Genomic DNA, 15,815 nt, shown 5'->3' with positions numbered 1-15,815 from the left:
GCTTAACCATTGCAAACTGCTCCAGAGCCTGTATGCAAATCCATACTTCTAATAATAATGTTGTCTTGGTCCATGCTGCTTTTCTCTTTCAAGCTGAGAGCAAAGATTTTTTGCAACAGATTTTCCAAAGGACTCAGCAACCAATGCGCAGAGCTCTTCTGAAAGTCTAGCTGCTTGCTTTTGTGTCTAAATGGGAGCCGAGATCTCTTCCAAACTTGGCCCCAGTTGTGAGTGCTGAGGTCTTCTGAAAAATCTAACCAGTAAGCTCTGCAGGTATATATTGTACTGACCTCTGCCAAGAAGATGGACAGACTTTAAAAAAATAATAATTAAAAAAAAAAAATCAAAGAAGGAAATGCCTGGTCATTATATCCAGTTGAGTCACTTGATTGAAATAAGAGTGTAGGTTTTATTTACTGTAGATGTGCAACCCTCCTCAATTTGCAGTTGACTTTGAGACCTGTAGCATTGTGCAAAGTCTGTTAAAGGCGGACATGATCAATATTGGCAGTTCTGTGTTGGTCTTTGTTACCTATGTTTTTCACAAAAACTGTGCAGGAGAGTGTGTACGCACTTTTGGTACACCACCCATCCCTGCAACATGTGCTATTTGTACCACAGGAAGATGCAGGGATTAAATAGGAGTTGAAGCCTCTGAAACCTGTCCAGAATTTGCCAACTCTAACAATTCTTGTTTGCAGTGCAGCTGAGAACTGTCATGCCTATAACTCCCTGCTTCTGGCATGTTTCCATTTTGATCAAGAATTACTTTTTAGGCTGGAATAATTCCCTCTTCCCACCACAACTGAAAAACAGGGATAGAAGCAACCTAACTGACATCAAAACCTTGTTGCCTTCAGGAAGTTTACATCTCTCCTAGCATAGAAGCCAAAGAATAGAGGGCAGGGATATTTGTAGGTTAGTGCTCCCTATCAGCTGTTTTCTAGTATCTATTGCACCTACAAAACTTGAGAACGAGATACCTTTAGACCCCAGTTATTTTCACAGAGCCTCTTGAGAGTTGTTTGCAGTGCTACCAATATGCAGCAAGAACACACTTTGTAATGTCTGGAAATAAAGCAGAGAAAAATCTTCAAATTTATAACTACAAATACTTTTTTTAGCGCCGAGAAGTCCGGAAACAGGAACAAGCAAACAATCCATTTTATATTAAAAGCTCTCCTTCCCCACAGAAGGTAAGTCTAGCTTGTTAAAAAAATTCTTTCTCTGTCTGTGTATGTAACAGTACAAAGACCCTCAGACTTTCATAGTCGCATCTTAATAGACTGTCTTGTGGATCTCTTCCCCCTCTTTGGGAGTACTCCAACCACTTCCTCTCCCCCGTTTGTGATCTCTTAACATCGTTGTGGCAACTGCAGCAATTGCTTCCATGGCAGAGTATCATAAGGATGATATTTAATGTCTGGTGATCTTTAATGCACAATTTTTAAATTACCATCTCCTTTTGGTCTCCAGATCTGCCCCTCCCACCTTGGCTGGTCCCCTTTCTTGTTCCCTTCTTGTGTTTACTTGGTTCTCTCTCCTGCCTCTTCTCTCATGCTTTACTGTGGTTTGGTTCCCTTCTCCCCTGCTGTGTGCATGCTGCCCTGCCCACTTCATCCTTTACTCCCACTGCTTTGTGGGCATAATGCTCAAATGCTGTGTCTCCTTCTCTTCTGAATCACTGTACTCTCCTGCTAGTAGCTTTGGTTCCTGAGGGCATCTCCAATCGGTTGCTTTAATATAGCACTGGCCTTTAGTCTAGAGGCAGCTGGGACTGACTCCTCCTTGTCTCCAGCTATTTATAGGCCTGCTTTGTGTTGAAGAGCCTGAAAACCACTAGAATCAGCTGGCAGAAGCAGTCAGCGCAGTGTGACCAGCCAGAGCTCCATGGATCTCCAGTAGGCTGCAGTTTGGGATCTGCTGTAGTAGTAATTGCTGCTGTTCCTTTTAGACAGAAGTTGAGAATCATCTTTAATAACTTCTTAAGTAAAGCCTAGAATTTAGAATCCAGCTCGGAAGAGCAGCCAGTAAAAGTGGAATAAATAGCTGCAAAGAACACAAAATAAAACAAGTCAGGTGAATCCACTAGCTTGGTAATTTGGATACGTTTTCCTTTGTAGATCAGGATAATTGATTTAATCTGAACTCCTTTCCTCCCTCCCGCTCCCCCAAAAATTCCTGTGTAGGCAGTTGGACATTCTGTTGAAAGCAATGGAATGATCCAGTGAATACACTTGGCAACATGGCAGCTATGCAGATTGCCAGAAACTGAGCTTGGTGAGCAGTAGAGGTAGAGGGAGGCAGATGAGTGCACCTGGTATTGTCAGCAGCAGTGAACTCAGCAGTTAATTCATCAGACTGGCTGGCTTGAATGTACATACATTGTCTGTTCTCTGGACCAAAAGCATCAAAGGAGCATTAATTAAATTGATTTGCTGCCTTTCCCTTCTTTTAGTCTCTTCTTTCTTTTCCCCCACTTCTCCCGAGCTGGGGCTTTCTCCATTGCCCCATTTCCCATGTCCTGGACCTCAGCATTTACCTTTGAGGTGGTAAGCAATAGAAACTTCCTCACGTGGTTTTTCTCAGTCAGTTCAGTGCTTTTCTTGGATGTAACAAGTAATGTTAAAACAATCACATTTCATATGCACCTTTTGCTACTTGATTAGCACCAACGAGCCAAATAGTTTTTCAGGAGGTCTTGTTTAATCTGCCCTTCGAAATGTTCACTGCACAGGTTAAACTGTTATTTATATTTACTATTTCTATATAATGGAGACATGTTCAAATGTTTCTGATGAAGATACTCAAAATGTAATACATCAGAATTGATTTCTTGTTTGGTTGAACATCAGCATATGCTGATGTACCTAATCAAGCTTTGAAATGAGGGACAAAACACAGTATACTCTCCTATTGTAGAGTCAATGCTAATGTATCGAATCTTCCATTTTCCCAGCAATATCAAGACACCCCAGGTGTGGAGCATATACCGGTGGTCCAGATAGACCTTTCTGTTCCCTTAAAAGTTCCAGGTGAGCACATTGACCAAACCAATTTCAAATTGGAGATGAAGAATTTAATAATTCAACAACAAAAGAATAGTAACTTCCTCTCAATTTTAGAGGATAGGGAACAGCTTTAGTCTTGCATGTCAAGTTCCCATATTGCCTGTCACTTCTGAGTGTGCTGGAAGCTACAGCTATTAAACTTAGAACCATAGTTTCCACTGTCCTGTGCAATGTAAGGCAAATCTTCCTTAAAGTGTTAAGTTCAGACAAATAATAAAATAACCCTACCATTAGGTGTAATGCACAGGCTGACTGCATAATATGAGAACAAACCAATATTCTGTCAGGAAACATTCATCTTCAGAATGTCCACGCTCTGCAATTTAATATCTGAGACAAAAGGCTGTGATCAGAGCTGATGGATTGGAGATAAAGTGAATTTGAGCTGTAGGCCGCTTCTGAATGGCAGGCGGATATAGAACTGAAAAACTATGGCGGAAGTGCAGCATATGGTAGAGAATTTCTAAATACATAGCAGCCTTGCAAAGTGACTTCTCTCATACCAGTTTTACAGCCTTAATGTTCACCTAGGATTCAGCGAAGGGTTTCCCAAGGATATGAAAAATGCTGTCAAATATTCAGATTGAAAGTAGACTCAAGGCCAGTTTGTTCCTTCAGTGGTCTTTCTAACTCACAATAAAGTCAGCAACAGTTGTGGATGAGAATGGGAGCAGAATTTTGTCCGCTGGCTTGTGAAGGGGTGTGAAGTTGGTTGGAGGAGGCTTTTATTGAAGGGACTGTGGACAGCTGGGAGGTGAAAGAGTAGTGTGCGGCTTTGATCCTTCGGGATTCCAAATCAAGGAGCAAAATAAATGTTACCTCCTAACTTTCTAATGCCACGGTCAACCTGTAAGCAACTCTCACCTGAGAGCAACCTGTGTCCATGTGTTCAGGAATGCCTATGTCTGACCAGTATGTGAAACTGGAGGAGGAGAGGAGGCATAAACAGAAGCTAGAAAAAGACAAGAAAAAGAAAAAACAGAAAAAAGAGAAGAAAGGCAAACATCGCCGCCATAACTCCCTGCACACAGAGAGCGATGAGGACATTGCCCCAGCCCAGCACGTGGACATAATCACGGAGGAGATGCCAGAGGTCAGTTGCCTAGTCAGTAGTCTGAGCTGTGGGACTTGTTTGCGTCCCACCAAGGCATATGTTAAGGTTCCCCATTTCCCTAATGTCAGACTCACTGGGTCATTGTGACGTGTGGGTCCTGACTTCTCTTTGCAAAGATGGTTGAATATCAACATATGCTGCTTCCCCAGTGAAACCTTTACCTGCCTGTTAAAGGGATAGGAAATCTATTGGTGCACAGAGCTAAAGGCTGCAGTTGACCCAGCAGAAAAACGAATGACTGATATTAAACCCACAATACACGTCTGCTGTAGAAATAATGCTACCCACGTAGCTGTTTCATTTATTGTGCCTCACTGCTTCACTCTGAGTTTAACTCTCATCCCAGTCAGCAGTCTTTCTGCTAATATAGTTAATTGTACCTGCTTGTGCCTGTAATCTGTGTTCCAATCAAAACCAAATTGATCAGCAACTGAAACACTGGGGTTCATGAAAAATAGTTGTTCTACTTTAAATTCATCTGATAAATGCCTGAATGCTGGATTAAATTATACAATTTGTGGCTCCTCATGTCTAACTGTGTAAAGAGGCCTGTATCACTTGAATCAATCCAGTGAGATTGAATTTGGGATGAGACTGTTCTACTTTTGGAATTGTGCTCTGCTTGTGTCTTCAGTGGACAGTCAGTTTTTCTTTCCCTCCTCACCCAATTAGAATGCGTTGCCCAGTGATGAGGATGACAAAGATCCCAACGATCCATATAAGGCACTAGATATCGATCTGGATAAGTAAGTACAAAACTGTGGTATGTGGGTTTTCTTGCCTGTTGGCCAGGTTACATGAGGGTCTTGGAGGTCAGTGCAGGACTACAAAGGTTACGGTGATTAAAGCTCCTACCATAGGGTCTAGGTTCTGCTTGCACTAAATGCGAAGGCCAGTCAGTCAGTCTTCACCCATCCCGACCTAATCTAGCAGATGACAGAACGAGGAGTAATGGTCTCAAGTTGCAATGGGGGAGGTTTAGATTGGATATTAGGAAAAACTTTTTCACTAAGAGGGTGGTGAAACACTGGAATGCGTTACCTAGGGAGGTGGTAGAATCTCCTTCCTTAGAGGTTTTTAAGGTCAGGCTTGACAAAGCCCTGGCTGGGATGATTTAACTGGGACTTGGTCCTGCTTTGAGCAGGGGGTTGGACTAGATGACCTTCTGGGGTCCCTTCCAACCCTGATATTCTATGATTCTATGATTCTATGATTAATCTGTGCACATCGGAAAACCACCACGCAAACAAATAACTTGTCTCTTCTGGGATTTCAGAGACCAGGTGCAAGGAATGTAGTGAATCAGCTCTGCCATTAGTAGTAGTTAAGAGCATGGCTGGATTCCTGTTTGGATGCTGGGAGGAATGGGAAATGGGGAGAGTCACACTTATAACTACACATGTACTAAGCAGTTGCTCTTCCTTTGTGTGTCTTCCCAGTAGTTCTTCAAAATGCTTTATTGGAGAGCATGTCAGCTGATGGGGCTGGCAACTCCTTCCACCAGCCAATCTATCCCAGCCCATTGAGTAGGGAGCAGTAGAATGCTGGGATCCTCATGTTCCCTGCTGGAAATCTTAAACCCCCAAAGGGCATTTAATAGCTACCATCAGAGACCAATTATAAAATGTTGCCTGTGGTGGTTTTTTTGCTGTTCTGGAGAATCACGATATTGGATTCATTGTAGTTGCTGGTTTAGGACCCACTGATGCCTCCTGCAGAACGTTGACGGCTGTTCTGTTTGCAGCCTGCTCTACGTTTCCCTTTGGGACAGTAAAAAAAATGGGGGAGAACAGACTTCTTAAGAAATTAATCTGTTTCTTCATGAAGTGGTCGTCTTTCTGTTTGACTCCAAGAGGAATAAGTAGGAAATGAATTCCTAACAGGAAAGATCCTGGTTGCATGCAAAGGCTAAACAGACGAGTATGGAAAACACTGAGCTGAGCTGTTTCTAAATGGAGTGTTCCAGGAGGTGTCATTGGGCCGTCACACCATTTCTATTCATGCTCTTCCCATTTACACACAGTCATTGTGCTCTTCTGTCACGTTTTCTCATATCTCTGTCCTCTCTTTCTTTCTCCCTGTGCTTGCACTGCTATGTCTGTGCTACTCACACACACACAGTCTGGTTTCAGGGAAGCCTACCAGGTAAGAGTATCTCACAAAGTAGATGGTCTTTGAAAGGTTGGTTGATATCAGTGAGCAGTGTGAACCTCTCCAGGATCATGGATGTATTAGAACCATTGCCTGCAAATTATGAATGAGACTCCCCCAGGAGGTCAGACTAGATCATAATGATCCCTTCTAACCTTAATATCTGTGAATCTATCTATGAATCCTTACTGGCTTTCTTTGAGCCATGATCTCTGTCACCGTACAACTACACATGAAATTGTTTTAAGACTGAAATCTGTTGACTGCTTGATCAAACATGATCCTGTTGCTTTACAGTGTCTCAGTTTGAAGTAAAGTTAGATCAAGTCCAGTCCTTCATCCAGAATCTTCCTGACCTTGTGCTTGCTGCTCAGCAAATGTGAATCAACATGGAACACATTCAGATTTGTGTTTTTAACAGTCCATGTAGAGGCGATGTATGTGGGGGTCAGGTTCCTGCCCAGATATGCAGCTTGGCTTGTACTTAGCACACTCAGTACCACTGCAGAAGCCGGCTGCCCTCACCCTGCCTCCCCGCTATCAGCAGGCCCTGGTCGTCTGAGTCCGTGGACTTTCTCTCTCAACTGTCTCACCTTAGTATGACAGGGAAGCTGATATTATATTTGTTTCTGGGCACAGAATATAAAACCAAACTATTCAGCTCAGTTCTGTTGCGATATGGGTGTTCCAGTTTAGAGTACAAACTCATTTTAATTTTAATGCTGGGGCTTGTGATTCACAGCACAACCTTCCAAAGTGAAATTGCTTCTAAGTAATGCTAAGAGAACTCCATTTGCAATCATAGCGATCCTGTACAGTGGTTCAGATACAAGAAACATTGAGTTCTTGTCTTGGGGATTTGTTTGAGCCAGGCTATTGCTTCAGAAGATGCAGTTCATTGCTTGGCTTGTCACATTTCTATTGCAAATGTTTCTTCCTATTTCACATCTTCACTGGTACCTCAAGGATAATTTCATAGGTTTGCAACATAATGAATGCTCTGTGTGTGTGTGTGTGTGTGTGTGTGTTTTCAATTCTTCAGTAAGCATTATTTAATCTGCAAGTGCGTCGTTGTCTTTTAAGGGTATTTAAGTGCCCAGGGCTGACAGCTCACAGTAGCCAGCAAAATATTTTAATCTAACTTCTGATTCCTGGAGGCACGGTCTGTGTGGTTGCATAAATGAGCCTTTTTTGGGATTCTGAAGTGTGGGTCAGTTGGGATTTCTTTTGGTATGTGATCTTAGGAGAATTCTGTGCAATCTTTTTTGAAGTGGAGTGGGCGTGTGATGGGAGAGGAGGAGAAACTTGTCTTGGAATCTAGTAAGTGCTCTGTGCAACAAGTAAACTGCCTGCCTTCATTGGAAGGTAACTAATCTTTTTTTAAGACCCTTAGCGGATAGTGAGAAGCTGCCTGTGCAGAGACACAGAAATGCTGAGAACTTGAAATCGCCAGATACAGAAGCTCCCTTAGTAGAAAAAAAGAGCAAGAAACCCAAAAAGAAGGAAAAGAAACACAAAGAAAAAGAGAGAGAGAAAGAAAAGAAGAAAGAGAGAGAAAAAAAGGTGGCTGAAGAAAGAAAAAAGGTAATCATTTAAGCAATGTCCTGTGTTTCAAACATGCTGCTGTAGACAATATACTGCCAGGTATTTTCCATGTCAGTGGTCAGGTGTGACTGGTACTAGGACACACACAGCTGATTATTTTTACTTTGTTTCACTTCCTTGAATTTCTACAGTAATAAAAGCCATGCCTGCCTAGGTGCCCCTGCCACAAGTTACAAGTACAAAAATAAAAGTAAACAGCTATTTGACAGCCTGCAAAACTGTCCCCCTGGCAGAACTCACCGAACTCCTCCCGAACACAGATCTAATGAAGATATGTCAATACAGTGAGCTGCTTTAGCAGGGAAATCACCACTTGAGCCCCATTTCTATATTTAGAAAATTAAGTGAATTTCCTGCTGGCAAAAGTTGACACCAGTTGTTGGCTGCTGCTCTGAAGACTCAAATATTCTCTGCACAGACCAGTTTACGGTGAGATCAGCAGTGGTACAAGCTTCCCCAGACATGGCAGCCAGTGTCTCTGGTCTATGACCTAGAGACCACTTGAGGGGATAAGAGGATACTCCAGCCTGCAGACTGACTTGTTCCTAGCCTCTCTGCTGAGACTGCGTAGAAAGGTGCTTTTGAAAGCTTATTTTGCTGGTGGCTTTATGAAGTGGAAACACGTCTTCTAGAGCTGGATTTGACCAACTGATTTCATGAGGGCCATCAAATGATAGACTTGTGGTTACTTCCAATCAGGGCCAGATTTGAAGTGTGAGCTAGAGGTGAAATGGCTCCTGAGCTCGCTTTAAGGCTGCAGAGCCATCTGTTCTTCCCATTTTTACACATATTGCAGCATCTTTCATTTCAAGCAACTTGCTCTATGACTGTACGTGAAAGCAATACAATGCAAATGTTAAAACGTAAATCCACAGATTAATGTTAATGCAGTGGTAAAGGTTTGTTTGCTTTGGTGTGTGTCAGGGGGAAGACTTGGATTTCTGGCTCTCCACTGCTCCCCCACCCTCCTCCATTACACAGACACAGGTAGGTCTCTCAGTAGGCCCCTCAAAAAAGCTTTTTCTTGCGGTTGAAAGTACAGTTGCAAGCTTTGAAATGAACTCCAGTGTTAGTGCAAAGAGGGAAGGGAGATGAGGGCTCCAGCTCCTTCTGATGGTCCTACCAGGATCCCTTTGCTATAAGCAGTGGAAGTTAGTCCCTTCCAATTCACAATTGCTCTGTGGGGTGAGGCTTCAAGCCCAACTACAGAGGGAGATCTGTGGGTTTGAAAAGCACCTGTAAATGCATGGAAATAAACGGGTATGCTGAGTCAGCTACCTGCATTGTGTACAGCATGTCGCTAATCCCTCCAGACTAACTTAATGAGCTGAGTGTGTCAGGAAACGTGCAGGTCAAGGAAACCTGGGTTTGTAAGGTGAGTTACATCCTCGCTGCATTCCATTCTTTAGGGATATTGCAGTGTTCGTGGCATGTCTAGGTCTCCCAGAGCTTAGCAGTAACAAGACAAAACAGGGAGAGGGGTTACCAATCCTAGGCTGTAAAGAGTTTGCCATTAGATTACTGGCCAAAGCCTTGCTTTGCAGTGTGGAATAAGAGCTAGCAGTAGTAACGGCTTCAGACATAGGCAAGGTTTTTAAAAAAGGAACCTACTGTTACACTTTCAACTGACATCTTTAAGGAGGGAGAGGAATGGGGATTTTTAGCAGGCTTGTTTCTAGGATGAGACCTTGTGTGTCTTGTCCTGGAGCAGCTGCCTTGTCCCAAGTCCTAAACCCCTGAAACAAACATGTTAGCAGACCTTTAATAACAGCTCTAAGATAGTACAGCAGTAATTGATCCATTCTATCCAGGACTTAATTGTTTGCGTTATCTGCATTCAGTTAGCATCATAGCCCTTCTGATTGCTTCCTGTCCAGACTGAGCCTGAAGAGAGCCCTGTCCTAGCTGAACCTGAGGAGAATGAAGATGCAAAGAAGGAAGAGCAAGAAGAGGATGATGATGAAGGAAAGGTGAGTGGTTAAAGAATTGACACCAGCAGTCTTGATCTCAATGTAAGTACTACCAGACTGGATCAAACCACTGCTCTATCTGGTCCAGTATCCTGCTACCAACAGTGACCGGTACAACTGCTTCAAAGAACGGTGCAAGAAGCTTTGCAGTAGGCAGTGATAGGATAACCTGCCCCAAAAGATCTCTGAACCCCCAATAGTAAAAGGCTGGGTTATGCCTTGTAGCAAAGGGGCAATTAACTGACCATGTTCAACATTGAGGTTCCACCCATGGCCATATGTTCCAGTTTTACAGATTCAGGCCTCTGCTTGTACCACACTGCCTTGGGTTTGAAGCATTTGCAACTAGGAGGCAGGCAACAGTGGCACACTGGAAACCCAAAGCAGAGGATTATTAGTGAGGTGTAGAGCAGGAGCCTAGAGTTGAAGTATTAGTACTAGGGAAACAATGGTAGTTTTTAAGAGCACGTTGCTGACGCTTGTTTCTGTTGCATGTTAGAAATCCTCCAAGCATAGGAAGAAAAAGCACAAGAAAGAGAAGGAGGAGAAATCCAAGGACAAAAAGAAATCCAAGAAGCAGCATCATCACAGTGAGGAAGAACCAGCAGAGTCAGTACAGAATGGAACACTAGATGATGAGCCACTACCGGTGAGGAGTTGTGCAACTCTGGCTTAGGGTTGAGAGGGAGGTATTTGCTACATTATACCAGAGCTGCAGACCTATTTCCCCAGACCCATTTCCCCAGCATCTTATATTTCCCTATGTCTTATAGACCCTCCTATAGGCAATCAAATGACCTTGTGGCAACTACAGAACTTGCTTCTATGGATAATTAGAGGGTTTAGTGTATTTAGCGGTCTCTTCCTGCAAAGTGAGGAGGAGCCATCATGTGACCAGCCAGCTGTCCACAGACCGTAGCTTGGGAACCACGCCCTGGCACTGTTCTAGCCGAACATCTTTTCCTCCTCAGAGTTAGAGGATGTTTCAACTAAGCAAATGTTTCCCATTTGCTGCTTGGAGAACTCCCTTCACATTGGAAACGGAGAGAGACACTAGGCCTGAAATCCTTGGTATTCAGGGCTGCTCAGAGGCATGTGGAAATGAAGCAGCAATTTCTAGGGCTCGTTGCCAACAGTGTGTGCATTAAGCACTCTTTTTTTTTGAGGGGCTTTTGCTGAGCTGGTTGTGTTAATCAATGAGCCCATGGTAGGTGGCTTCCCTGTGGGAGTGTCTCCTATTTCAACTAATATTTCTGCATCTTCCAACATGAATCATATGAGCTCTTGATTTGCTTTACCTCTCGAGGTAGGACTACACTTACAGCAGCGTATAGAGTATGGACATTGCACACCCAGGTAGCACAGATATAAATAACAGTGTAGATGGGGGAGGCAGTGCGTAGGTGAGAAGAATACAGACACATCAGATCCCTGTGTACCCTTCGTGGCTCTCTAATGCCTCTCATGTCTACACTGCTATTTTTAGTGTCCCACTGCCGCAGGGAAATGCTCTGACACAGGAGGCAGCAAGGAAAGGCTCCAGCAGCCCACTTCTTCTGGAGCCTTTCTCTCCTGCCTCCCCCACCAGGCGCCTTTCACTGTGGCGTTCAGCTGTACATACCCTGCATGCCACTGCAAGCCCAGACAAGGGCTCAGGCTTTGATTTAAGCCTATTCCCTTGTGCAAGGGAATCAGTGAATTAATTTCTTCATAGTGGGAGCCCCTTAAATGTAAACAGAGGTTTCTGTGCTGCCTGCAATAGTTGGCTGCTGTTGACACTCGAACTTGAACTTGGATATTCTCGTACTCTGGCAGAGCTATTAGAGTTAAGTGCAAGCATATGCCCCTCTGTTCAGAATTATGCCTGGAAGGGAGGTTTGCTTGCTTTGTAGAGTTGAGTTCTCTTTCATACACATGGCTCTTTGTATAACTTCCTGCTTGTTTTTCAGCCTATGTCCAGTTACTGCCTTCTTGCTGAAAATTCATACATTAAAATGGTGAGTAACTCAGTTGTCTGTGTCTCTCTCTAACTTCCCTCCCTCTTGCAATTTCTGAGCACTTTTGAGAGATAGCCCTGGGACAATTTACTGATGCATTGGTTTTGCATAAGCAGCATTTAACTAGAGAACCATCCCAATTCCTGCAGCTAGAAACTATCAGGCAGATATGTCCATAGCAAGATCCATCCCTGTCCTTTTAGTGATCAGCACAAAAGTATGGGTAAATTCTACTGCTTGACTGTCTTTCAGTGAAGTTAAATGAAGCCTCAAAGCTGACCAGCGGTAGGAATGTGTCTAATCCCTAAATTGTGTTCAATCCACTGCTCTCTGGAACCTGTCAATGTGTACTGTAGGCAGCTTCTAAAGCTTCCCTGTGATTTCTTCATTCACAGACATATGACATTCAAGGAAATCTCCAGAATGATAGTCAAGTCACTGTCTCCGTGATCTTTGAAAACAAGAGTACTAGCTTCCTGAAAAGCATGGAATTAAATGTCCTGGACTCTCTCAACGCTAAAATGCTGCGGCCAGAAGGGTCATCGGTACATGATGGGATACCTGTGCCGTTCCAGCTGCCCCCTGGTATGGCCCGTCTTCAGCTTTGTCTGTGGGTCTCAGTACGTCTAGTCCCATGCTGCCCTCTCGTGGGGAGAACTAACTGAGCTACTTGCTACTTTTCAGAAGGTAGCTTTGCTGCTGTACCTGGTGGTGATGCTTAGTCTGCATGCTAGGTAGACCCTCAGCTTGATGGGAGATGTACCCACTCTCCATAACTGTACTTACAGGTAATGGTAGACTGTGCTACCGAGTGGCTAATGCACAGGACTGGGAATCAGGCTACCTGTGTTCTTTTCTGGCTCTGGCACAGACTGATGTACTGTGGATGTCATCAGGGCTGCCCACCTCAAACACTCAAAAATGGCGATTGGTTTAAAAATGATTATTTTATTAATAATACGGGGCTATTTGCTTTCTGGGTGCTGAACTTTTAGGTTGCACATTCTCAAGCTTTTCTCTGCGACCATGAAAGCTGAGATTCTCACCTAATCACCTGAATCCAGGTCTTAAATTTACACCGAAGATTGCAGACACGTGATAAGATCACAGGGGTTGGCTGCTCTGAGACACTTAACTGCATTGGGCCTCAGTTTCACCCCGATAAATTGGGGGTTAATTCCCTCACAGGAGTATTGAGGATTAGCGTCACTACAGTGCTTTCAGATGGGTGAATGGAAAGCGCTATTGAAAGGCAAAGAAGTAATACTGTTAACATGCAAGCGTATGTAGTGGATTTTTTTTAACAGCTAAGCATGAGAAATAGGAACATGCCTCTAATATTTAATATTTGTAAAATGCTTTCACTGCAGAGTATTACATGTAAGTAAGTATAGGACAGTAGATTCTGCTTAACAACTCCTTGGTTGCCAGCAAAAAGGTTGCTATTATCAGGCAGTTGTTAATCGGCAGAAGGCACATTTGCAAGGCAGCAGTCAGGGAAGGAAGCTGCAACTCTGGGATGACACTTCTCTAGGTGCAGCCCTGCAAACCTGCTTGTGGGTAGGGTAGCTGCAGGCATGGGTGCTGCAGCCCAGATGCTGGGGCTTTCTATAGGGAGCAGGGATGATGGGAGTGCATGGGGGCTGCACCGTACTTCTCCCTGCATTCTCTGGTGGTCAGAGCTCAGCATGTCCCAGTGCTTCCTTCCCTGTGTGCTGTCTCCCGGCAGGGTGCAGCCTGGAGAGTGCAGGGAGAGGTCCCATGCAGCTCCAGTCTGGGATGCAGTCCTGCTTTTTCCCTGCCACAGCCTCCCCTCCCAGCCTGCATCCCCTTACCTCCTGTGTGGTTCCAGCTGCAGGTTTGCCAGGCTGCAGCCCCAGAAGGAAGCACTGGGAGGGTCTGAGCACCAGCTGCAGACAGGTTTACAGGGCTGAAGCCAGGGAGTGCACATCCCAGCACTTCTTTCCCTAGCTGCAGCCTCACAAACATGCCTGCTGGTGAAGCTTTTTTTTTTTGTTTTTTAAAGAAAGTTGCTAGTAAGTGGCATGACATTACCAGTATCTGAATCCTGTTATAACACTGGCAGCAGTAAGTTGAATCTACTATATCGCCATTGTGAAATATCCTGCCAGGAGGGGTCATTGGACAGATATCAGCTGATGGTGGTAATTGGCTTTAGGCTGGGGTTTTCAGTGACCCAAAGGAGTTAGGTGCCCAAATCCTATTAATTTTCTGTGAGTTGACTGAATAACCCCCTTAGGCTCCTTTGAAAATCCCAAACTCAGTCGGGGTTCAGAACCAGGCATTGGTTAAGCTCAGTGCCTATCTCCCATGCTGCTGCATAATGCTAATGATTAAAATCTTAGCCACATAATAAGAGACACAAGTCACTTTTTATGTCCTCACTCCACCCTCTCCTCTTTTCACACTAGGAATCTCTAACGAAGCCCAGTTTGTGTTTACTCTTCAGAGCATTGTTATGGCTCAGAAGCTAAAAGGAACATTGTCCTTTATAGTGAAAGTAAGTGAAGCTTTAAACTCTCTACTTCTGCCTTCCTTTAGAACTGCGTAAAGGGGCTTGACGTGGACAGAAGGCACAGCTTTAGGGCTCCTCTGAAGCATCATTTCGCTTCTGCTACACCAGCCCATTGTGCAACCTGAGAAGTATTTTACATGATGTGCAAAAAGCATCCTGAGTATGAAATGAGCATGTCCTGAAGTGTCACTTCTGGCAGTGTGTAACAGTTTTCAGATTGCGTTGTCAGCTAGCGGCTCACTGCAGGGAGACATCTGCCTGGGAAGGAGGGGAGGTCAGTCTCAATGTCACTGGCCAGCCAACCAACAGGAGATGCAGCCCAGGGGTTGTTCTTTCTGACTTCAGCTTCCCTGATCAGTTCTACACTGACACCTAGGCTCCATAGCTCTTAGGGCTGGAAAAATGGCTAGTAATTGGGTGTAATGCTGAGAGCAAGAGTGAAGCTGGCTGAAGAGGTTTAAGTACCAAGCTTTGGCCTTTCAAAATATGCTGTTTTTAGTCTAATGGCAACAAATAGTCACATTAGTGAAGTATTTGAACATAAAGCTACAGCTCCAAATCCAAGTAGACTACCAACTCTGAGAGAGCCATCGTTGTCTGTTTTCGATTTTTTATAAGCTTTGTTGCAAATCCACGCTTTTCCTAGGATGGGGAACAGGAAATGTTAGTTTGCTTCTCAGGCTGCTTCCCACATTGCGAAACTCGATCTCAGTGTGATAGACCAAATTCAGTCTGTTCAATCTTTATTTCAGCAGGACATGGAGTTTCAAACTTGGCCAGATCCGTCTGGTTCACTGTGTATAAACTGTCCTTTAACTTCTCTACGTGCATAGACAAAAAATCCAAACTCCTCTCTCTAAATATGCTGGGTGGCCCAAAGTCAAATTCCCTAATCCTGGCAGTAACTCCACCCCTCAGTCCCCGGGTAGCCCTTCAGGCGTGAGCCTTAATGGGATGCTAAACCTGAGAGACAGTGAAATCTCATCCAGGCCTCTGCGTAGTAGGTTGGGGGTAGGCGCCTTCTCTCGCTGCCTCCGGGCTCCCCTTCATCTCCTTTCCTTTGACCTGTTGCAGAATGATGAAGGTTCAACCCATGAAAAACTAGATTTCAAATTGCACTTCAGTTGCGCTTCGTACTTGATCACAACGCCTTGCTATAGGTAAGTGCCACCTGAGGGGGCTCCAACATCCCTTCTGCACCTCGTGGCATTGGGGCCTTTGCCACCCACATGAAGCTTTGGCTGTGGGCCGGCTTTGCAAGAAGTGCAGCATGTTCCTGACTTTCCCAGCCAATGGTTGCTTCTATTCATAGTTTGTTCTGGGGAAAATGTAACCTACTCCTTACTTAAAACATATGTCCTCCCATCCCCC

At 44.3% G+C, this 15,815-nt stretch overlaps 1 protein-coding gene across 5 annotated transcripts in view; it reads left to right on the top strand.

The window, feature by feature from the left end:
* Nucleotides 1-15,815, top strand: part of AP3D1 (adaptor related protein complex 3 subunit delta 1) — a 76,837-nt gene that overhangs the window by 56,903 nt on the left and 4,119 nt on the right. For 2 of the 5 annotated variants that reach the window (XM_043502527.1, XM_043502530.1), the window contains 13 exons: nucleotides 1,125-1,196; nucleotides 2,960-3,035; nucleotides 3,965-4,164; nucleotides 4,858-4,931; nucleotides 6,307-6,330; nucleotides 7,722-7,920; nucleotides 8,866-8,928; nucleotides 9,819-9,911; nucleotides 10,411-10,560; nucleotides 11,861-11,908; nucleotides 12,304-12,493; nucleotides 14,341-14,429; nucleotides 15,519-15,604. In XM_043502527.1, the coding sequence (XP_043358462.1) occupies nucleotides 1,125-1,196; nucleotides 2,960-3,035; nucleotides 3,965-4,164; nucleotides 4,858-4,931; nucleotides 6,307-6,330; nucleotides 7,722-7,920; nucleotides 8,866-8,928; nucleotides 9,819-9,911; nucleotides 10,411-10,560; nucleotides 11,861-11,908; nucleotides 12,304-12,493; nucleotides 14,341-14,429; nucleotides 15,519-15,604 (1,364 nt within the window). The remainder of the gene's footprint in view (nucleotides 1-1,124; nucleotides 1,197-2,959; nucleotides 3,036-3,964; nucleotides 4,165-4,857; nucleotides 4,932-6,306; nucleotides 6,331-7,721; nucleotides 7,921-8,865; nucleotides 8,929-9,818; nucleotides 9,912-10,410; nucleotides 10,561-11,860; nucleotides 11,909-12,303; nucleotides 12,494-14,340; nucleotides 14,430-15,518; nucleotides 15,605-15,815) is intronic. The other 3 variants (XM_043502528.1, XM_038383841.2, XM_043502529.1) reach the window with 3 other exon arrangements.

This window comes from Dermochelys coriacea, chromosome 25 (genome assembly GCF_009764565.3).
Source record: "Dermochelys coriacea isolate rDerCor1 chromosome 25, rDerCor1.pri.v4, whole genome shotgun sequence".
Taxonomy (NCBI): Eukaryota; Metazoa; Chordata; order Testudines; family Dermochelyidae; genus Dermochelys; species Dermochelys coriacea.
Note: the sequence above shows the minus strand (reverse complement) of the source record. Positions and strands in the feature narration are given on the sequence as shown.